General features: G+C 47.1%; 1 protein-coding gene across 1 annotated transcript; it reads right to left on the bottom strand.

Annotated features, from left to right (window-relative positions):
- Positions 1-6572: 6572 nt before the first annotated feature.
- On the bottom strand, positions 6573-23275 carry DUSP4 (dual specificity phosphatase 4). The gene is made up of 4 exons (XM_081894598.1): positions 22620-23275; positions 12022-12158; positions 8955-9174; positions 6573-8232 (listed from the first exon to the last, which is right to left on the bottom strand). The coding sequence occupies exons 1-4, from the start codon at positions 22996-22998 to the stop codon at positions 7847-7849; spliced, it is 1122 nt and encodes a 373-aa protein (XP_081750724.1). The 5' UTR covers positions 22999-23275; the 3' UTR covers positions 6573-7846.
- Positions 23276-23566: the final 291 nt, after the last annotated feature.

Genomic DNA, 23566 nt, shown 5'->3' with positions numbered 1-23566 from the left:
GTTGGGAAACACTGCAAACCACCTGAGACCTGCAGGTATAGGGTGGTATATAAAATCAATCAATAAATCATCATCTGTGGATGTTCCCACACTACATGAAGCAGCAGCAACGGAAAAATATGTGATCTGCAAGCTCCTTTTAAAAGTATGCAACGTATTTTTTTTAGAATTTTGAAGACACAAGAAAGAGCTGAGTAACAGCAGGGCTTTATGTTGGTTTTTTTAAAAAAAGGGGATAAGCTTCAGCATCCAGCCTGACAATGTCAAGTCAAGTTCTTTATTACGGTCATAGACCAGCATAAGCAAAACATCTAAATAAGTAGCATAACAGTATGAATCTAAGTGAATAATTATTAAATAAATAAGAGCAAGAACCAAACATATACATAGAATACTTAATTAGGCATAGATAATGGGTGAGTAAAAATTTATAAGAAAAATTAAAAGATCGGTTAACACAGCAATATGGGGTGGGCTTCAGAAGTCCAGGTTTACCAAGTTTACCAAGTTTTGTTGCGGCAAAAGCCAGCGACACCAAACATCACAAGGTCAAACAAAAAGGAGATCCACAAGAACATCAAGAAGAAGAAGAAAAAAGATTACACAAGGGAACTTCGCTATGTGCCATTCAACAGCAGAAATCTACGCTTCCTGATTGCTAAAGCGCAAAATTTGGCCACCTCATATGATATTGAGCCCGAGGAATCTTCCAGAAGGTATTTTCTTAGAATTTTGGGGGAGGATTCCAAATAATGCCGTAGGGGTACGAATTTTGACAAAAGCGGCAAGATAAGTCGAGCTCGCTCTTCACTATAAAATCTGCAGGACAGAAGGATGTGTGTAACAGATTCTACCCTATCAGACATACAGGGGCAGAGGCGTGCATGGATCGGTACCCGCGTGAATTTGCCGTACAGCACTGCTGAGGGCATTGTCTCAAAGCGGGCTCTGGAGAAAGCCCATCTATAAGCTTCGTTAGTGATGTTAGTTAAATAAGGGGCAGCTGTAAAGTTAGGCCAAGCTTTTAAACATCTGTATGTCTCCGGGAGTAGGGCGTCTTCTTGTTGTAATTCGACATCGTAAAGTCTCTGAGTGATAATTGCCTTTGCCTTGTTCTGAGTTCCAAGAAAGAGATTTTCAGGGTTTAGGCCAATTTGTTTGATCTTGTTAGTTATTTGCATAAGCCAAGGAGGATAGGGAACTGCGGCCAGGAAGCAAGGTAACAGTCCCTTAGGATTGTAATGGATTTTCAGCCAGAGGGATATTGCTTGCTCCCAGACTTTTAATTCCACTCTGGGTAGTCCTGCCTCTTGCCTTAAGACTGCATTAGGTGTACACTTTGGGGTGGCAAATAGTGATCTTAAGAATTTTGATTGTACTGTTTCAAGGGTCTTAAGGTTGACAGAGGGGCTAATTTGAGTGCCATATAGGAGTTGGGCTAAAGATTTTTCCTGAAAAACTTTTAGGGCCATCGGTAGAAAGCCAGCTCCTTTCCTTCTGAATAATCTAAGGATGGCATTTGCACTTCTTCCTGCTGATATAGCTGATGTGGTCAGGTGTGTTGACAATTTGGCATTGTAAGAGAAAGTAATGCCTAAGTATTGGAAGGTCTTAGTCTGTTCAATGGCGTTTCCCTTTACGCTCCAATTATCTTTCCTGAAGGAGCGGTTAAAATGTACAATTTTGGTTTTGGCAAAGTTAATTGTTAACAGTTCAGTGTTACATTGGTCACTAAACTTTCCTAAGGCACGTTTCAGACCCACTTTGGTTTGAGAGAGAAGAACAGCGTCATCCGCATACATTAAAACTGGTACTTTTCTGCCGTTAGAGAACACGGGGGGGTGGGTTTCGATTTCACGGCAGCATGTGACCAGGGAGTTAACATAGATGTTAAATAAAAATGGGGCTAATAGGCATCCTTGTCTAACTCCTCTTTGGACTGGGATTTCTCTAGAGAGTCTGCCGTCCTGTGCAAGTCTTATCTGGAGGGTGTTGTTCTCATGAAGCTTAATCATCAGAAGTAATAACCTTCTGTTAATACCCATATTGGCCAATTTGGCCCAGAGCCTACCCCTGGATACCGAATCAAATGCTGCCTTTAGGTCCACAAAGGCTGCATACAGTGACTTTTTCCAATGTTTCACATACTTATAGACAAAATAATCTAACACTAAGCAGTGATCAATAGTGGAACGTCCAGATGTAAACCCTGCTTGTTCAATTTCTAGTAAATCATTATGATCTAACCATTCACATAATTTTAGGCATAGATGTTTTGTATAAAGTTTGCAGATCACATTCAGAAGACTAATTGGTCTATAATTAGATGGGTCAGAGGGGTTACCCTTTTTAAATATAGGCACAATTATAGCCAGTCCCCAATCTTTAGGGATTTCAGTTGTCTTATCTATATGTGAAAATAGATTTGCAAGAACCGGGGCCCACCAGTTTATTTGCGCTTTCAGAAGTTCAGCAACAATGAAATCACTTCCTGGGGCTTTGCCAGATTTCATTTGTAGAATTAACGAAGTGATTTCAGTTTCAGATGTTGGGGGCCATGATGTATCATTGTCTAAGGGGATGTTAAGCAGCGCAGAAGGTCGATGTTCTCTAAACAGCACTTTATAGTGCTCTTCCCATGAGTTTGCAGGGATTATTGTGCCCTCGTTAGGAGCTTTGGTTTGGCTGGAAATAATTTTCCAGAAGTTGGTATTGTCTTTTTCTATTGACGCTTTTATGAGGGCCTGCCAGGTGAGAGAGTCTGCGGTTCTTTTTTTGGTTTTTAGTAACTCTTTGTAGTTCTTTTTTTTAAGTTGTAACTCTAATTTAGTGATAGGGTTAGGATTTTGCTGGAAGACCTTAAAGCATTCCCTGAGTATAAGTTTTGCCTGGATGCATTCGCGGTCAAACCATTTTTTGTTGGTAGGGGACGCATTGTGGCTAGATCTCCCGAGTCTTGACAATAGCGGTTGGAGTTTTCGGATTAATGTGTTATAATGGCCAATTGGGGAGGGCTCTTCAGTATCGTTGGAGGTCAGATCAGCCCAGAGGAGTTGACCTTCCATTGATTGTGTCCAAATGCTGAAATTGTTATTAACATAAGGGGACCATTTGATTCTGGATCTGCCTATTTGTTGTAGAACATTAGGATCAGAGGTCTGTGGGGTGAGCCCACAACTAGAGGGTTCCCAAAATTCAGTCCTTTTAAGATTTAGAGGGAGATGGTCACTTTCGGTTCTTATATCTACAGTGAATTCAATATATTCATCAAAGAGTTCTTGGGAGACAAGGATGTAGTCAATAACAGAATGCCTTAAGCCTGACCAATAAGTAAATTGGCCAGGACAGTCTCCCGAGGAGAGGCCGTTTAAAATAACAAGGTTTAATCTAAGTGCCATTAGAAAGAGACATGTACCAGCGAAATTGGTAACTGGGTCAAGTGAATGACACCTGAATAGGGGCCAGTGTTCGTCATTAGCATTTAGGGGACCCATTCCACTTTCGTTGATTAGTTGTTCGTCTGAATGACCTAGCCTTGCATTAAAGTCCCCACCAATGATTAGGGAGGCAGAGGGAAACTTATTTGAGACAAGGAGAATGCAGTCTTCCAGTTCGTTCCAGATGTTTTTAAGATCAGTTTGTTTCATGAGTGGGGGAATATAAACATTGATGCATATGATCTTAAAGTGGGTAGAGAATATTTTCACAGCCAAAATCCATTTTTTATCGATTTTCAATTGGGTGGGGGAGGTTCCTAGATCTATCGATACGAAGGTGCTCAGACCACCCGCCGGTCTTCCGCCTTTGGGGCCAATTGAGGCACAGGAGTGGAAAGCAAAATAATTGTGTAGATCGAAAGGATTTTGCATCCAGGTTTCTTGGAGCAGGATGATCTTAAACTGTGATACGTAGCTTAGAACGTCTTTGTCCATTGTTTTCGATTGCCACCCAGCAACGTTCCAGGATAGTAATAGAGGTGAGAGTCATTTTGTCTCTTCAATAGCATCTAGGACTTTCCCGGAGTCGTGGAAGATGCAGCCATTGGGTGGTGAAGGCTCCGGTAATGTGGTTAGGGGCGCCACAGCGATTTCGGCGTGGATTTCAGTTGGGCAGAGTAGGGGGGGGTGTTCTGACGTGACCTGAGGAGATTCATATTCCATTTTTCGCTCCAAGTTAGGTGGAGTGTTTGCCTCTTTTATGGGCGCTAGGTCTTCAGGGTTGCGAAGATAGAGTAATAACTCATCTAGTCTGTCCGTTATCTCTGTTTGTTCGGCTTTTGGGAGATGGGAGAAGGAAACAAGTAACTCCTGCTCCATCGAATTCTCTAGATGAGTAGCCTTTGATAGGAGGGGCATGGGGGTCTCTGTCCAACTAATTAAGTCTGAGGGTGGAGAGGTAGAGCTCGTAGTAGGTGGGGTGCCCTCATTTTTAATTGCTTTCCTTTTAGCTGGAAGGTAGGGTATAAGAGGGCAAATCTTAGTGTTGATAAAAACTCTTGTAATAAAAATTCCAAAATTAGTCAGGGAGCTTCGTAGGGACATCATATAAGTTGGAAACTTTTTAGATTTGAAGGTGAGCAGTATCCTCTGCATGTGTGGCTTGCTGTAAATGTGGACAGTGGATTCTAGATCGATGGAAAGGGGATTTATGCCCAAGAGCTCAGCTAGATGCCTTCTTGCGACATGTATAGACGACCAGTTAACAACCTGACCTTTGAAGGGGAGGATAATTAAACAAAGTCTAGTGGCTTGTAGTGAAAGATTGTAGGAAGATGTGGTGTGTAGATCTTCCATAGTTTGTTCATTTTCAAATTTGCAGCCAGTCTGCGGAGTTGAGCGCAGTAGGGCAGGTACTCTGGGTGTTGGTTCGGCCCTATCCTCCGGTAAAACGTCTACGGGGCTGACCTTAACTTTTGGGGATACAAAGGATATGATCTTCTCTAAAGAGCCTTTGATGTCTCTTATGTACTTAAAGATACAGTCCACGGTTTTAGCCACAAGGTCTAGCGTGGTAGAGTGTTCAAGTAGTAATTCAGAGAGATGGTTTTCTTGTTCTCTGATGCAGTCTTCCGCCTGAATAGTTGGAACCTTTTTGGGACCTTTTGGTCTCATGATGGTGTTGTTTAGGGGGTCAGTGGGTTGTTTAGCGGAAAGTTCCTTCGGTGTAGTTTCCTTATCTATTATCTCTGCTAATGGAGAGAAGCTATTCGAGGTTGGAATATTAAAAGTATCCTTTGTTTTTCCATGAAAGAATTCGCTGATTTTGGTTTGCTTGGTGAGGGGCAAACATGCCATTTCCTCTAAATCCTCAGATTCTCTGCAGCGTTTTCCAACCCCCCTCCTCGCTTCAGCAGGGCTGTTGAATTGCTGAGTCATCTCTCCCTTTACCTCGCTCTTCTATCTTCCCTAGGTTTTTCAAAGAGTCGAGGGAGTATTTTCCTTGAAAGTATCCTATTCAAGGAAGAGTAGTGTGCCAAAGGTTATCGGCATAACACTAAATTATGCTCCGTCTGTGCCTCCAAACTTGTGGTGAGAACAGCCCATGAATCTTCCTGTAAACTCTTCGCGGTGAGGTGCTTAAATTTATCTGGGCTCAATGTTCATTAAAATAATCTTTAAAAGGAGTCTTTAAAAGAAATAAGATAGTCTTTAAAATAGTCTTTAAAAGGGGTAAGAGAGAATAAAAAGATAAAAAGATAAAATCAACGGGCTCACATTAGTAGAGTGCCGGTCGCCATCTTGAATATCCCTGTAAATATCCCTGTAAATTCTGACAATGACTTCTAGAGAACTTGCTTATCAGCTGTGAAGTTATGCTCGTTCCAATAAAATTTCAAAATCCAACTGGATTTTGAAATTTTCGACTACTGAATTTTCTTCTACCAAATAGCCTCAAACCCGGTAGAGCATGAGACTCTTAATCTGGGGGTTGTGGATTTGAGCCCCACATTAAGCCAGGTTCCTGCACTGCCAGGGGTTGAATGATTCTATGCCCTAGGAGTTTTCACTGCAGGATATTCCTTCACAGCACAGCTTCTTCCAACACTACCATGTGGTCAGATACAGAAGAAAGTTCCTTGCTATTTTATCCAATTAAACCAACACATCCACACTGTTCTTCTGCCCCACATAATAAAATAGTGCCTCAATATTTGAAGTTGCAACACGCAAACCTCAGAGGAAACCCATCAAACTTAAAAAAACACATCTTGCTTGAGAAAGGCCCTGATTTGTGAAATTTTCTTCCACATGTCAGTAGTAGGAAGGACCAGGCTTAAAGCTGCTGGAGATCTTGCTGCAACTCTCCCCTCTCTGGACAGAAGGTAACTAAACAGTACAGCACAATACTCGGTCCATCTGTACCAAGTGTGGAAACGTTGGTCTTTGGACATTGCTGAACCACAATTTCCAACAACCCTTCCCAATGCAGCAACATCTGCAGGGTCCCCGCACTGGATCTGTACTGAGGTTCTCTGTGAATCGGCTCTTCCCTGCTCCTTTTGTAAAGGGGTGATTCCATATTTGCCTGCACCTCACAGAAGGTAAACATCAAGAAATCCGAGAGCCAAAAAATCAATGTGAAGTTGCCTTTTTATTGTTGGGCATCTTACTCTGCCTACCCCTCCAAGAGGTGGTCTTCCTCTCCATCTCTACTGGAGGGCTAGTCTGATGCACACAGGTATTGCTCAATTTTGCTGCTGCTTACGTGTAGCAATATAGCTGATTAGAATGTTTCGCTTCTAGACCAACTGCTTTTTTGAAAAACCATTAGGATTATTTTTAAAGGGCATAGATTTCAGGTTTGGGGAGACCCTAGATGCTGGTGAAACCAATATTGGATCGGGCCATGCAGTACCCAGGGAGAAGAGGCCACATAAGCTAGCTGAGCCTTCACCAAGTTGGCACTCTCCAGGTGTTGCTGAACTACAACTCCCATCATCCCCAACTTGGCCACATTGGCTGGGGATAATGGGGAGTGCAGTCGCAACATCTGGAGGGACCAGGTTTGCCAAGGCTGGTAGCTTATTCCCCTCTAGAACCACAGAGTGGTCCATATAAACAGGACACCCAAAATCCAAACCAGGGTCATTTTCCTTCCAATGCATGCAGGAAGGGCACTGCTTAGGCAAGTAACCGAAAGTGCCAACCATGAGGAAATCCCACACTGAATATGGTGGGTGGGGTGTCCTGATTCCAGCTCCACACCAACATTTCCTAAACAACTGTGTTTGTTACTCTTGGCCAAAACAGAAGGCATTTTCGATCCGATTATTTTTACACAGAGCTGCTTCGGTGGAATCCAAAAACGGCTTTGTGAGGTAATAGCCACCCCTTTCTCCTACTTCAAAACCACCCTGGGCCTCTTAATAAATAATAATAAGAAGAAATAATAATAGCAGCAACCAAAAACCAGGCACTTTGAGAAGCTGTGGCCTCAAACCCCATGCTGTAGGCCTCATATACGCCATCAGGAACCAGCTGGGGAAATACACCAAGAGGAACATTGGCAACACAGTGAAGTCCCTCCTGTCTCAAGGCGTGCGTCTCCCTCACTCTTCCCCACACACCAGAACGTGACGATTTCACAATTTCAAACGTTTTTATATATTATATATATATACTTTTAAAAAATGAGGTAAGTCATCTTGCCACAAAAAGACATGCTGCAGCCCTCTCCCCACCCGAATATTCCAGCTGCGAGGATAGCTATTATTGCTCTGTCTCTGGGTGGACTCTGATTGGCTGCTGGGTGGGCAGAGTACGTTATTGCCATTATCGGTAGCCAACGGGGCTGCCTGGCTTTCTGTCCTCGGGTTACCCCTGGGCACAACCCACAGAGGCCGCCTCTAGCAAGTGGGAGAAGTGGTGATGGGGCTGTGCAGGTACGGGAGGCTGACGGCAGTGGAGTGCACAGCCACCGAGACCGGGAAACTGAAGACGAACTGGGAGGTGGGCGTGGAGGAGCTCTTCCCCCTTTCCCTCAGCGTCCCCGACGGGCTGGCGGCCTCGGCGGCGCACGACGTAGCCAGAACCTGGGACTCGAACTGGAGGAGCTGTCCCATGAAGCTGAAGTTGGGGGAGATGATACTGCGGCGTTGCTTGACAAACTCAAAGGCTTCCTCCAGCTTCACCCGCTTCTTCATGATCAGGTAGGCCAGGCAGATGGTCGCCGATCGGGAAATGCCTGCTTGGCAGTGCACTAGGACGCGGCCGTGACAGGCCTTCACGGAGTCTGGGGGGAGCAGAGCAGAAGGGTCAGAACACGGAGGAAGCAATCTCAACAGGCAAGAATCCTTCGACACCCAGGACTGTGCAAGGTTATGTAAGTTTTTAACATATTACAGTGGTACCTCGGGTTACATACGCTTCAGGTTACATACGCTTCAGGTTACAGACTCTGCTAACCCAGAAATAGTACCTCAGGTTAAGAACTTTGCTTCAGGATGAGAACAGAAATTGTGCTCCGGCAGCGTAACAGCAGCGGGAGGCCCCATTAGCTAAAGTGTGCTCCAGGTTAAGAACAGTTTCAGGTTAAGTATGGACCTCCGGAGTGGTACCTATAATCTTGATAGCTGCCGTTTACCTTCCCGCCGGAGTGGTACCTATTTATCTACTTGCACTTTTAGGTGCTTTCGAACTGCTAGGTTGGCAGGAGCAGGGACCGAGCAACGGGAGCTCAACCCGTTGCGGGGATTCGAACCGCCAACCTTCTGATCGGCAAGTCCTAGGCTCTGTGGTTTAACCCACAGCGCCACCCGCGTCCCTTCATGGCCCCTCAAGTGGACCACAAAACGTGGCTTGAGGCCTGCTCAGATTTTCCTCTAGTTTACTCTAGCAGCTAGAGACCTGAACATTTGCTCCACTGTTTGGAGCTGGACCCACAAGCTTCGGTTTTGAAGCCTGTGTCCCACTATCTCCTCTACCTCACCACCCAACCTGCCAAGATGAACGTACCTATGAATTCAATCGCTTCCATGAACCAGGAGCTGATGTCGGTTTTGTGGTTGTCTTCAACTGGGATGCATTTGTATTGAAAATGTCCTTCAAAGTGGTTTGGGCAGTCCGAGGAAACATTCAACAAGGCGGTGATCCTCAAGGCATCCAGCATGTCTCTCCGGGCGGCGTGATGAGCGCTGCCAAGGAAGAGGAAGGGAAGGATTTCCACGGGGCCACCCTGCTCTCCGGAAGGGGAAGCGAGAAAGGATAAAAGAGAGGGATCACTATCACTGAGAGAGGGAGAAGAGGAGTCCCAACAGGAAAAGGAACCGGCAGAGAAGTGTGATGCTCACAGAATTCATGAGCTCCACAAAACACATCTGGCGAATGACAGTGACATTACTCGACTCACAAAGGGGACAAATAAGCAACTGTCCCCATTCACAATTCTCTAGTGATTCTCAATCGTTGCCAGAGAATCACAATAGCATTATGTTCGATGCTTTCTGATCTTAAAGCTGTGGGACCCCAGCTTTCCCCCTCAAACCTGTGGGGTTTGAAATGGAATTGGCTATACCATGTGGTGTTATATATTCTGTAGGCTTACAGTGACTGAGCAAAAACACAAAACAAAAAGGGTGCAGCAGGAATATCACTCTGAATTGCATTTAGTGATGCAATTTAGCTTGCTGAGTAATGGTGAGCACACAAGTTCTAATCAGGTCTTGGGCATCTGTCTCTCTTGAGAGCATTATGCCGCTATCCCAAACAAGACTCTGTATCACTTGCCGACAGCACGCCTGCAGCAAGGTTAACTGGCTTTGGAGTCACTTAATAATAGTTTGCCAAGATGCCCATTCTGAAACTTCGCTCTTCATTGAAAATCTGAACTCTCCTAATAAAACCTAGCCCTTTTGATTCATGCAACTACAGTGGTGCCTCGCAAGGCGAAATTAATTCGTTCCGCAAGTTCTTTCGTCTTGCGAGTTTTTCGTCTTGCGAAGCACGGTTTCCCATAGGAATGCATTGAAAATCAATCAATGCGTTCCTATGGAAACTGCCTTCAGACCAGGTCCGGGGACAGTCTGTCCCCCGACCTCTTCTGAAGGCTGGGGGGGGGCGGATAAGGGCTTTTCTACCCACCCCCAGCATTTTAAAAAAACCCCGGGACAGCAGAGGACTTCTCCGCTGTCCCGAGGTTTTTTAAAATGCTGGCGGGCGGCAGCGCTGCCGCCTGCCAGCACTTTAAAACCGCCCCGGACAGCCTCTGCTGTCCCGGGGTTTTTAAAAATGCTGGCGGGCGGCAGCGAAGCCTTCGCTGCCGCCCGCCAGCATTCTAAAAAACCCCGGGACATTCTCCGCTGTCCCGGGGCGATTTAAAAGCCCCCGGGAAGGCAGGCAGGGGGGACAAAGACTTTTGCCCCCCGCCAGCCTGGACCTCTTCTGAAGGCTGGCGGGGGGCAAAAGTCTTTGTCCCCCCTGCCTGCCTTCCCGGGGGCTTTTAAATCGCCCCGGGACAGCGGAGAATGTCCAGGACCTCTTCTGAAGGCCGGCGGGAGGCGAAAGTCTTTGCTCCCCCCTGCCTGCCTTCAAAAGCCGTCGGGGAGAGCGGAGAATCGCAGCGCGTTTTTCCGCTCTCCCGGGAAGGCAGGCAGGGGGGAGCAAAGACTTTCGCCCCCCGCCGGCCTTCAGAAGAGGTCCAGGACCTCTTCTGAAGGCCGGCGGGGGGCGAAAGTCTTTGCTCCCCCCCGCCTGCCTTCAAAAGCCGTCCGGGATAGCGGGAAGCGCTTCCCTGCTATCCCGGACCGCTTTTAAAATGCTGGCGGTGGGGAGCAAAGCCTTCCGGCCCCCGCCGGCCTTCCTGGACCTTTTCTGAAGGCCGGAGGGGGGGGAAAGGCTTTGCTCCCCACCGCCAGCATTTAAAAGAGGTCCCCGGAGATTTCCCTATGGGCTTTCTTCTTGCGAAGCAAGCCCATAGGGAAATTCGTCTAGCGAAGCCACGCAAAAACCAAAAAACCCTTTCGTCTTGCGGGTTTTTCGTCTTGCGAGGCATTCGTCTTGCGGGGCACCACTGTACACTTGCGGGTTCTTTGTTCATTTCCACAAAATTTTAGTCCCGGAAGGCCTGGGAGATTCCACTCCAAAGAACTCCAGATGTTGTGAATTGCATTTTCCATCATCTGTCCTTGACGACTGGGGATGGTGGCTGGAGTTGATGGGAGGTATAACCTACAATATCTGGCGGGTGTTGGCTAGACTATCCCTGCTCTACTCCTAAGCAAAGGAAGGCCACCAAGTTCAAATCCCTACACCATTCATTCTTGAATTACAACTGTGTGTCAGCCAGCATGACAGTAACACCCACACAAGAAATAACAATAGCTATTGACTGTCTCCCATGTTAGTCACCCTTGGGAGCTAGAAATTAATGGACATGACTAACTTAGGCTCCCTAATTATAGTAGGTCTACGCCAAGTATAACTTGGTTGGTTGGATGCAACCTTATGGCTCCATGGCCTGCTAGACTAGAAGCCACTGCATCCAAACAGTGTACCAAAACATCTTCATTGTTCAGCAAACAACAGGTGTACACCTTCTCCCAGCAAGGAAGATCTATATAGAGAAGCAGGTTCCTGGACATTCTCCTTGCTGGACTGAAAGACACATGGCCAGGTGCACATCTGCATTACTTTGACACCACCACATTAGAGTGGCATCTTTTTACAAAGTAAGAATGGGGAGAACTAGTCCGGCCACACACAACGTATAGTCAGGTCTTGCTCACTGGTTTCTCAATGGTATCCAACTGGCCACTGTGAGAACCAGGGGCTGGACTGCATGGGCCTGATCCATGTTCTCATACTATCCAAATTAGGCCAGGCCATTTCCCCACTTCTAAAATATTCCAATTTCTCCAGGGCTCAGAGATCCTGTTTAAAGTGCAAAAACAGACTTCTGTTGTTTTAAAGACAGACAGGTTGTCTTTCATTCTTACGGATAATACACCAACCCAGGAGACTGAATTCATATTGACAATTCAGACAGGGCGAGGGTTTAAACGGCAATAAGCTCAGGAAAGCCAACCTGATCGTGTTGCGGTGTCCCACAGGAGCTGCAGCTGTGCTCAAGGTACTCTGCAGTCGCCACAACGGACACAGCAGTCGGAGATTTTGTCTTTGCACAGAATTCTGGATATTCCGAGTGAAATCTCTCATAGCCGCCTGAAAGATAAGCAACATCCCAGTGTTAAAAGAGTGTTGGACCTGGGAGAGCAGGGTTCAAACCCCCAATCGGTCATGAAGCTTACTGGGTGACCTTGCGCCAATCGCAGCCTCTTAACCTGCCTCACAGGGTCGTTGTAGGGATTAACTGCAGAGGGGGGTGAACCATGTATTTCTTGGAGTAAAAGGTTGCCTATAAATGCAATAAATAAGTTCTTCTGTTTACCTGCTTAAGAAAGCAGGAGGAGCTGGAGGTGTCAGTTGCCAGAGATCTCCATGCGCTTGCAATGGGACCCATGGCAGTCGCAAAACGCTCCTGGCGCCTGGCTAATTTCTAACACTGAATCCAACGTTGCATTTTCAAATATTGTCCAAGCTCTATTTACTACGGATGACTTCATAGTTTCCTACAGACCAGGAGGTCTCCAATGCTATCCATCTTTTAACAAAAAGTGCTGTTTTCTCCACATCCACAGGTCACCTGCTGAGAGGCCCACAAATCCAGCTGCCAGGTGGCCAACAGCTCCTCTCTCCCCTCTGGGGACTGATTCTGCTGCATTCAAAGGGCTTGGCCCCAGAAATGAAGGAACCTGCTCTGGTACCTGGAGCGGCACTCGTTCCAGGGGGCATGGCGCGCATCCCAGGGGGCGTGGTGCACTGGCTGGGGGGGTGCAGGGTGAACGCTGCATGCCCCGGGGGTGCCGCTGATCGGGGGGTCGGCATTTTGGCCCTCCCCCTTTTGGAATGGCACCTGGAGCGCCCCGGTCCACCCCTGCTTGGCCCAGCACATGGCGTTTTACTGCAAACGGGAAGTTACCATACTTTTCGCTCCATAGGGCGCAACGGACCATAAGGCACACCTAGGTTTTTTTTGGGGGGGGGAATCAAGAAAAGAAATCTGTCCGGGTTGGATGGATCCCGCTCGCTGTCTTGGCTTCGTTTTTAGCCGTGCGCAACCTCTCCAGCCGAGAGAGGCTATGTGCGGCTTTGGCAGCAGCCAAGGCAGCGAGCGGGATGGATCCTGTTCGCTGCCTTGGCTTTGTTTTTAGCCGTGGGGCTGGGGCGGGGGAAGCCTGAGCTTCCCCCGACCCCAGCCCCCAGAACAGGTCGGGGAGCGGCGGCAAGGTTGCGTGCAGCCTTGCCTCCACTCCTGGAGCTTGTGGGGCTGGCGGGGGAGGCCCACCCCCCCAGCCCCAGGGACCACACATTCACGCCATAAGACACACAGACATTTCCCCCTAGTTTTCAAGAGGAAAAAGTGCATCTTATGGAGCGAAAAATACGGTAACTTGGGGCGGGAGGAATTTGTGCCCTGGCTGTCTTCTGCAGCACATGCAGAGAGCACAGGAAGACCTTGCTTTGGATTTGAAGAAGAGAAAAGCAGTGATAGCCCCAAATGAACTGACTATAGAATGATCTGATCCACTGGGTCTTCTGCTTTGTTCGTTGGTTGAACTTTGAGTTACTTCTGTTGAAATTTACAATTTGATACTATGAATCGTATATCTTATTTATCCAAGAACACAGCCGGTTACGTCTCATGTGTTTATTGAGTATGCTTTACGTGACCATAGGTTTGTTGGTTGTTGCTTTGTCCCCAAAGCCCTGCATGAATTTGGGCTCAGTTCTATGGTGCATGCAAGATCTTAATAGCCGCCGTGGAACGTATCAATCTGTTCAGCAGTCATCAGCACTCATAATAGCTCTGGTAAGGACCACATCACAGTGATCTTTAGCTTGGATAATGACATAGTCTAAAAGGTGCCAGTGGTTCGACTGGGGATGCTTCCATTATGTTTTATTTTTTGTCAAAAGTCTGTGTTGGTAATACAGTGGTACCTCGGGTTACAGACGCTTCAGTTTACAGACGCTTCAGGTTATAGACTCCGCTAGCCCAGAAATAGTACCTTGGGTTAAGAACTTTACCTCAGGATGAGAACAGAAATTGCATGGTGGTAGCGGGAGGCCCCATTAGCTAAAGTGGTGCTTCAGGTTAAGAACAGTTTCAGGTGAAGAACGGACTTCCGGAATGAATTAAGTTCTTAACCAGAGATACCACTGTAACAAAGTTGTGCGCTGCATGTACAGTGGTAACTCAGGTTACATACGCTTCAGGTTACATATGCTTCAGGTTACAGACTCTGCTAACCCAGAAATAGTGCTTCAGGTTAAGAACTTTGCTTCAGGATGAGAACAGAAATCATGCTCTGGCAGTGTGGCGGCAGCAGGAGGCCCCATTAGCTAAAGTGGTGCTTCAGGTTAAGAACAGTTTCAGGTTAAGAATGGACCTCCAGAACAAATTAAGTACTTAACCTGAGGTACCACTCTATAGTCAAAAGTAAAATTCCGTTCTGGTTGCTGTTGCCAATTCCTTCTTTCCCAATCAGCTACGTGTGATTGCCAAAGAAGAAGCAGCAGCATGCAAGAGAACCTGGGAGGAGGGAGACCATTGTCTCACTCACCCATTTTCAGAGTTCTCTGCAGCTGCCAGAGGACTTGAGGAAGGCGATGGGGCTCAGTGACAAGCACAAAGGCTGGCTGGCTAGCATGCCAACTCGCAATCTGTCAATCCGAACTTTTTTAGCACACTCACAAACCTAGCCCTCGGGCAAAAATGCTCACATTCCTTGATTAGTACCACCCCTGGATATTTTTGGAGCAGGGGCAGAAGGCCCACTTCGATCACAGTGCAAGACAGTCACGATATGTGACTTCATTAGCTCATCAGCCCAGTATCACAAGAGCTGCATAGCCTGATTGATGGAGTGCCGAGGAATCTCTCTATTCTTGCCATTTCAAACAGGTACAAACACTGCACTTATCAGGGTCCTATCTGGCTGGTATTCTGCATTCATCTGACTCACAAACCACACGAGGCCCTTTCAAGTATCTACACTTTTTCCTTCAGGGACTTCCCTTTTGCTGGTTTGTTTTGATATGTTCTGAAGTTTTATTTATTTTTAATAGCCTTCTGCAGTGTTGGATGGCAGGTTGAGAGGAGTTCCCTACCAGGACAGACTTTGCTCGTGTGCTCAAGACATCGATTCCATAAAACATATTTTGTTGCATTGTGCAAAATATGAGCAAGCCAGGGCTGAACTGATACTACCCTTGCTGGTACCTTTCCCGGGAAAATCAGAGGCTCACTATGTCAGGTTCCTGCTGGAAGACCGGACAAATGCTAGAACGTTAGCAGTGGCAAAGTTTTTATTGGTGGTTGCAAGAACAAATGAGCCCTATATTCTAAACAAAATACTTGTCTAACCTGGAGGTAGGCTGTATGAATTGTGTATTGATTTGTAATGATTTGTTGGGTCTCTGGACCGTAATAAAGATTCATTGATGGTTTTTAATAGGCATTTAAAATTACCATTCTATAAACTGCTTTAAGCTTCGTTGTTGAAAAGCGGTATACAAATATTGCATGCACACACACACACACAAACAAACAAGTTCCTTATCCAAATTTGGAGGTTCCCAAATCATTGTTTAAAGCCCCCCCTTTTAAAAAACATTGAGGTCCCATTGAAAAGATGTCCTGGTCTCCCTTGCTGCAACATACCTCCCACTATTGGTGTAGAGGGTTGGGGAACTGGATCCAGCCAACACATTCCAAAGGATCCTGCAAATTCCATTCAACAAGAACCAATGATCCCTATATTCTGACCAAAATGATTGTTTAACCTGGAGGTAGGCTGTATGAATTGTGTATTGCTTTGTAACGATTTGCTTTGTAAAGATTGTTGTTGTTGTTTCTTTCTTTCCATTCAACACTTTCTTGCAGCCCTTGACCCTCAATACTTCTACCATAGAAATGTCTTCTTCCAGTCTGTCCCCACTCTTCACGCATTCCTCTTTTGCCAAGCCCTCAACATCCTTCGTTCCCACAAAGATCAGAAACTTTGTTCTGGGAAAACCGCTCACCTTCCCAAGGGGCCGGAGTTGCAGGCTGGCCACAAGTCCTCCCCATGTACAGCGGGGGGTGGGGGTGGCGATGCTGCCCACATCACACCCCATGGCCGACCAATCAGGTAGACCATGCGGCATGGCTTACCGGATTTAAACCACCACAAGGCTCCTGCATCGGATCTCCCACCCTCCCACCCTATTTTCATGCATTCGCCATCTTGGCCTTGCTATGGACTACGGTTGGTCGCCGGTTGAGGGGGCCCAGTAGGAATTTTCCCACTTGGCAAATTGGTACCAGCCATGTGGTTTTCGCCTGTCTTGTAGCAATCGTCACAACTTTGTAAGGTTTGGCGGTTAAAGGTAAAGGGTCCATTAGGTCCAGTTGTGGCCAACTCTGGGGTTGCGGCGCTCATCTCGCTTTATTGGCCGAGGGAGCCGGCGTACAACTTCCGGGTCATGTGGCCAGCATGATAAAGCTGCTTCTGGTGAACCAGAGCAGTGCACGGAAACGCCGTTTACCTTCCCGCCAGAGTGGTACCTATTTATCTACTTGCACTTTGATGTGCTTTCGAACTGCTAGGTTGGCAGAAGCTGGGACCGAGCAACAGGAGCTCCCCCCGTCGCGGGCATTCAAACCGCCGACCATTCTGATAAACAAGTCCTAGGCTCTGTGGTTTAACCCACAGCGCCACCCGCATCAACTGCATTTGGCGGTTAGGCACTGGTACACCTGGTTGATGGGAGGGGAGGTTGTGTCCTTCACCTGACCTCCTCTTTAAGGTTATTCCCTTAAAGGGATCCGGGGGTGTGGATCCTGTCCGAAGCCCGGGTATGGGCTAGGGCCATGCCACGACCCCATCGGGGACCCTGGGGGAGCTCGCAGTTGATGTACATCAACAGGGCTCCCGCTACTACTGGTTGACCCTTATGAGACTACCTGCATGATGGGTAGGAGTCAGATACAGCTGGTTCGGTTCCAATGCCTAGGCCAATACCGCTCACATCTGTAACCAATAAAGTTGTGGCTTTATTTATCCCATTAACCCCAAATATTGGTGTCTCTATGTTTCATTATCAAAGACATGGGGTGGTGCTCTGGGTCTCGCCATGCAAAAACTAACCATCAATTTCTTGCTTGGCATTCTGCATGCAAATGAGCGCACTCAGTACTTGGGTTACACGAACCTTTCTGTGTAGAGAACTGCAATCCAATGGTCTCATGACTCTCATGAACACATGATTCTCCAAAGGTAGTGTTATCCTAAACCACATACCAACAAAGTGAGGTTTGACAGCAGCCAAAAGACTGATATCGATTCATTGGAGATAATACTATGGCCTCCTTTGATCAATGAATAGAAGATACGATAACTCTCTCAACATACAAACAAGATTGCTTTTAGATGCAGATTGTGTATGGATAAATATAATGATATTTGGAATGCATTTATAAAAATTAGAATGACTTGTTAATAATTTTACATTCCTTGGAATAGTCCTACTACTAATATACACATTTATTGTATTGTTATCAGCTACAAGCACTTTTTTCTTTTGGGTTTTCCCCTTCGTTTCATTTTTCCACTGAATTTTTAAATTAAATTAAAAAAAATTGGGGGGTGGAGGGATGATTCTCCAAGGGTGATCTAACTAGGTACCAAACATACAAAGGATTGCATGACTGGAAACAGAAGGACTTTGTGTGACTGTTGAACTGGCTAACCAAGTAACAAACAAAATGCACCAGCCTGAGTAAGGAAGATTTATTCAGTATGATGTTCAAAAGACTCTAAAGGTAAAGGGACCCCTGACCATTAGGTCCAGTCGTGACCAACTCTGGGGTTGCGGCGCTCATCTCGCTTTATTGGCCGAGGGAGCCGGCGTACAGCTTCCGGGTCATGTGGCCAGCATGACTAAGCCGCTTTGGTGAACCAGAGCAGCGCACGGAAACGCTGTTTACCTTCCCGCCAGAGCGGTACCTATTTATCTACTTGCAATTTGAGGTGCTTTCGAACTGCTAGGTTGGCAGGAGCAGGGACCGAGCAACGGGAGCTCACCCCGTTGCAGGGATTCGAACCGCCGACCTTCTGATCGGCAAATCCTAGGCTCTGTGGTTTAACCCACAGCACCACCCACGTCCCTTAACAAGAGACTCTATTTGCTCCATTTACTACTCTCCAATTTAAAAAAAGCCCTTTAACTTGGGCAGATATAAACAGGATTGTGTGTACTGTTGCATACTTAAAGATCAAATTCTGTACCCAGGCAAGCTGAACCAATTTCAGTGTCCTGAATAAATTATGTGAACTGTGCAAATTTGAACATTACTGTATTTCCAATGCTTTTAGTCCCTGCCCACAAGACGCAAAGTTTCTGAAGAAACCACTCAAACACTTATTCATGCACCTCTCTAGTTTCCAAGATTTTAAACTTGGTGGCAACCATATATTTAAAAAAATACTAATCTCAGTTGGTTTATTCTTAGCTTCAAAATGTACAACAGCATTTAAGATTGGGACATGTCACTACTAGAGCATCATTGCCAAACTACAGATAATGATAAGTGAACAAGCTAAAATATATTCCTTGTGATATGTATCAAATTTTTAAAGACTCATTTAATTATCTGCTTCGGTTGAGAGAACACTCACTTTAAACTTTATACCGCTGTGAAGCATGAATTGTGCGGAGGCAGGACTCTGTGTGCTGCTGTTAATATAAATTACTCTGAAATATTTGGGGATTTTCAAACCACTCTGCACTTGATCTATCCCAGATCTGGTCTTATCAACACCCAAAACGTTTTAATTGCACTTGCGTACAACTGTTGCAATCACAAGCTTTTCCATGATTTTTCACCCATTCATGGCGGTGTCACAATTTTCCAGCAATCGCCGGCACATGGTCACTCTGCAAGACTTTGTTTCCTACTGAGTCAAAGGAAAGACAGGAATTCCATGGAGCTTCAGAGCAACAGCCACTCAGCTGATTCACGGGTTAAGTGACAAATCCATCGCCCTAAGACACCAAAACTTAAACAGCAATCTGGATGATCACCCGAGATTTGCACACAGGTCACTTGGCTGATCAAATATTGTCTGTTGATTATTTCTTCACTGTCAAATATCCAAAGGTGCCATCATGCTTGAGAAATTAATCTCCGCACAAATGCCTTTCAAAGCTGACTTTTGTTTGTGTATAATACAACTTATTTCTATTTTTCCCTCTTTCCCTACTTTTGTAACTCTAGTTTGACCGTAATTTTTAAGGCTAAAAGCAAAAGGCAAACTGAAAAAGAGAATCGTTCACAGAAACAGTCCCTAACATCGCTAAAAATTGTGATAATTCATTGTATTTGTTGGAATATGGTTTCTTGTTTCGCCGTGACAGGCAAGCTTGTTTTGGCCTCTGTACCAAACCAATTGGGGTTGCCAATGGGGAATCTGTGAACACAGCTTTAAAGTCTCCCACCAGCAAAGTCTCAGAGCCCCCCCTCTCCACTTGGTGATAGGCGGTTATCTCTTTCTCCTCTGAATAGTACATAGAGCTGAAAGGGGAAGTCAAAAGAGTGCCGTTCTTTCCCACTTCCTCTCTCTGTTCTTCCTGCTTTTCAAGACTCAGATTAAGCTACCAGATCAGATATTTACCAAGATCACTTGGAATTGCAAAGAGAGAAAAGTTATGTGTGTGAGCATGAGTTTTCCGGGAGAGGAGGGGAGGTGATAACAGAGGGAAGGAGAGTGTGGTGCCCACAGCACTCACTCAAAATCCAAATGTGTCCTTGAGCCCAATTGAAATTGCAAAGGATCTTTTGTTATTTTGTTTGACCCACTCTTTCGGAGCAGTCAATTACCCAATCACTAGCCCCCAGTATACACTGAGGCGGTCCCCAACACAGCAATTAAAACAAATGCTAAAATATAAAACGGAACAGCAGCTTGCCTCTTCAGCAGTAAAAGTTGATGCAGTGAAAGCCCCAAAAGAAACCAATAATCTGGATATATGGCATCATAGTTTTAAATCGGTATCTTCTTTTTCATGTATTTTTTATTCATTTTCAAATTATTATGGAACCACAGAGACAGGTAAACAAGAGCAAAAGTTAAATAATGTCTCCAACTAAAAGCACTGCATACCAAACCTAAACATATTAAATAGCAACTCAATCGAAAATCATGACAACCATATTTCTCTAGATGTCACGTGGCGAGACACGTGTAAATCTAAAACAAAACTATATGAAATAAAATCCCACCATACTGAAGAGAAATTATGTGGATCTACCTGTCCCATAGACCTGTAACTTACGTGATATGTTTTCTGCAACAACTAAATTCCAGAAATATTTAGACCAGGCATAGGCAAACTCTGGCCCTCCAGATATTTTTGAGACTACAATTCCCATCATCCCTGACCACTGGTCCTGTTAGCTAGGGATGATGGGAATTGTAGTTCCAAAACATCTGGAGGGCCAGAGTTTGCCTATGCCTGATTTAGACCATAAGGATGTAGTCAGAATTTTTTCAAGCATCATGGGGTAAGGCAGAAAGGAAGAAGATACTGCTTGTTCTTCACAGACTGCCAGAGCAGCAACATTCAGCACAACCTTTGCAAACCACTGGCTTAAGATCACAACCAAGTACTGTATTTGTTTATTTCTGAGCCAACCTCACTCTCAAAAGCGACTTGAAACACAGAGAGAGACCATGGCTCATACCTTTCCAGGAAATACCTGGGCCAAAGGCCTGGTCAAAAGGCAACAATATTCGGCTGAATGGACCACACTGTATCTGACAGAACAGATCAGGGATAGGCACAAGGAGGCCAAATCACCAGCCCTCCAGAATACCTCCTGCCTGCAAATCCATCTTAGTCCCCAAACCATGCCGCATGTGAGTAAGCAGCAGAGGTCCCCAAGGCACAGGCAACTGGGAGGGAGCAGCTGAGATGCCCCAAGGGGAGAAGATCAGCTCCTCCCTCTGCCTCTGCTGTAGGAAGAGGAGGCAAAAGACTCATCAGCCATAGACAACCTATGCTATCTGTGGATGATTCTCAGCCCTTGCAGAACTCAAAACATGGCCTTCATTAAAAGGTTAGGCCCTGACCAGGGTTATAAATGCAGCTTCGCACATTTGCAAAATAAGAAAAACCCTCCACTAGCTTGGAATCTACATCGTTCTCAGGAGATGGTGCCACCAAAAGCGTTTTTTCTACAGAAACTGGTGCAAATATCCTTCCAGGGCACATGAAGACATATACCCAGGCATGGCATCAAGGCTGTGTGTTGCTTTGTTCCTTTTTTTTATCCTTGAGGACGCATTCCTAAGTCCCGAGAAGGGAGAGGCCGTTCCCGGGACAATAAAGCAGGATCTTTCCACCCACCCAGAGCTTTTGCAGTTCAAAAGGTCACCAGCAGCCTTCATGCACACACACATGCGCGTGCACACACACACACACACAGCCCAGATGACAGGTCAGATGGGCAGGAAGCAACCTCCGGATACAATTCAGTTTACTATTTCCAAAGACCACACCAGGAGGGACCGTGGAAGAGACCCCCGCTACCCGCACTCCCTGGCTGCGACGGATGTGAAGGAGGTTGCAAAGGGTGATAATAACTCCCTCTTTTTTTCCTGAGTATTGCATAGTATTTAAGAAGCACATCTGAGGGAAGGAGAATGGGTGTGAAACCTCACGGTGACAGAGCCTGCGCCACTAATGCATGGCACACGCAGAGTGCACGGCGCTGCACAAAGGACAGAATCAAGGCTGTCTCTTGCCGAAAGAAATCTCTTCCTACTAGGTGGAGCTGCCTGCATGGGGAAGGGATCGCCCGCGCAGTTTGGCGGGGAGGGAAGGGAGTAGGCGAGGGCTGGGGAGCCAATCCGAGCCCTTCCTCCAATAACTTAACAAGAGAGTGTTGTTCCCGGGGTTCAAGCCAGGTTGGGAAGCTCCCACTCTCAGGGCTTGAAATGGGAGTCGCAAGTGGTGGGAGACACACATTGCCCTAAGAGGCGCTCCCGTCTAAACACTACACGAGCGGGCAACACAGAAGTGCGCAGGCATGATTCACAGAATCGTAGCGTTGGAAGGGACCCCGAGGGTCATCTAGTCCGACCCCCTGCATTGCAGGAATCCTGCTCACAGCCACCCCTGGGTAGTCTCGAACCACCAACCTTCTGGTTAACAGCCGTGACCCATCCTTGCGCGCCCTTGGCTGGGTCCACGCAACTCCTCCTTCTCCCCGGAGGTCTTGGGCCACCCCCCACTCACCTTTCATTTTCCCCCCAAAATTTTTTATTGGTTTTCACAACATTATAAACAAAGAAACACATAAGACAAACATAAGTCATAGCCTTATTAAAAAAGTACACTTATTAACATTGTTAAGTGACTTCCTTGGTTGGATTTTAACGGTTTCCCAAATCACAGTTCTTATAAAATTTAACTTAAACATCCTTAGATCTTCCCATTATGAAATTCAACCTATTAATTCGCCACTTAACATAAATAAAATCCCGAGCCAATTAAGGAAGGTGCCCGCCCGCTCACCTTTCAGCAGGCAGATGTCGGCGTGCTGCGCGTCCCGGCGCAGCGCCCGCACCACCAGCGCCACGGTGCTGTCCTCCCGCAGCGCGTCCGCCCGCCCGCTGCGCTCGTCGTACACCACCACGGCCGAGTAGAGCCCCGAGCGGAGGCGGGCGCGCGCCTCGTCGTCGGCCGGCAGGATCTGCTCCAGGCTGACGGAGCCCTTGGCCCTGCGCCGGACGATGGTGTTGCAGCGCACGTTGAGCGCGCCGCGGATGTGGCCCGCGCTGTGCGCCAGGAAAGGTCTGCAGTCCAAGAGGAGGCACTTGCCGCCCTGGCCGGAGCCCCCGCCGTGCAGGAGGCGCTGCAGCCCCACGCACTCCATCTCGCGCAGCTCCGCCATGGCCGCCGCCGCCCAGCCTCCCTCCCTCTCCCTCCTGCTGCTGCTGCTGCGGGACACGGGCCTTAGCGCGCTCCTCTTGCGCGCAGCCCTAGCGCGGCCGCGGAGAAGGAAGCGCAGCTGCTGCTGCCGCTGGTGGCGACGGCGGTGCTGGCCGCGCGCCCTCCGGAGCGCGTGGGAGGGTCGCTTTTACTACCTCGCCCCGCCCTCCCGGCTCGGCTTTCCCTCTCCCCGCCGCCGGGCCCCATTCTTGCCTCCGCTCGCCTTGAATGGAACGCGCGACGTCACAATGGGAGGGATCGAACGCGGCCCCGGCGCTTGTGCGCGCGTTCCATTCATAATAATAATAGAGGAGGAGGAGGGGCGGGAGGGAAAGGAAGGAGGCGCGTTCTACTGGCGGCGGCCCCAGGCTTTGTGAATGGGAAGCCGAGCGCGCAGGGGCGGCGGCGATAGGGAACCACCCAAACAATTCAAGGGGCCGCTTCCTGGCTTTCTCTGTCATCCGAGAAGCACTTGGTTCGTTTGTTTGCTGCTGCGTCAAGTTTCTTAGGAAAGCCCTTCTTGTTTTCCG

Source organism: Podarcis melisellensis, assembly GCF_964234715.1.
Source record: "Podarcis melisellensis genome assembly, chromosome: 17".
In the NCBI taxonomy this organism is placed as follows: Eukaryota; Metazoa; Chordata; class Lepidosauria; order Squamata; family Lacertidae; genus Podarcis; species Podarcis melisellensis.
The sequence above is the reverse complement of the archived record's forward strand: the minus strand, read 5'-3'. Positions and strand labels throughout refer to the sequence as shown.

Excerpts from the sequence above, each read along its gene's own strand:
- DUSP4 (XM_081894598.1), bottom strand. The coding sequence starts at position 22,998 with ATGGCGGAGCTGCGCGAGATGGAGTGCGTGGGGCTGCAGCGCCTCCTG. Across the intron at positions 9,175-12,021 it reads GGACACCGCAACACGATCAG|GGTGGCCCCGTGGAAATCCT; the intron begins GTTGGCTTTCCT and ends TCCGGAGAGCAG. Across the intron at positions 8,233-8,954 it reads GGAAGCGATTGAATTCATAG|ACTCCGTGAAGGCCTGTCAC; the intron begins GTACGTTCATCT and ends TGCTCCCCCCAG.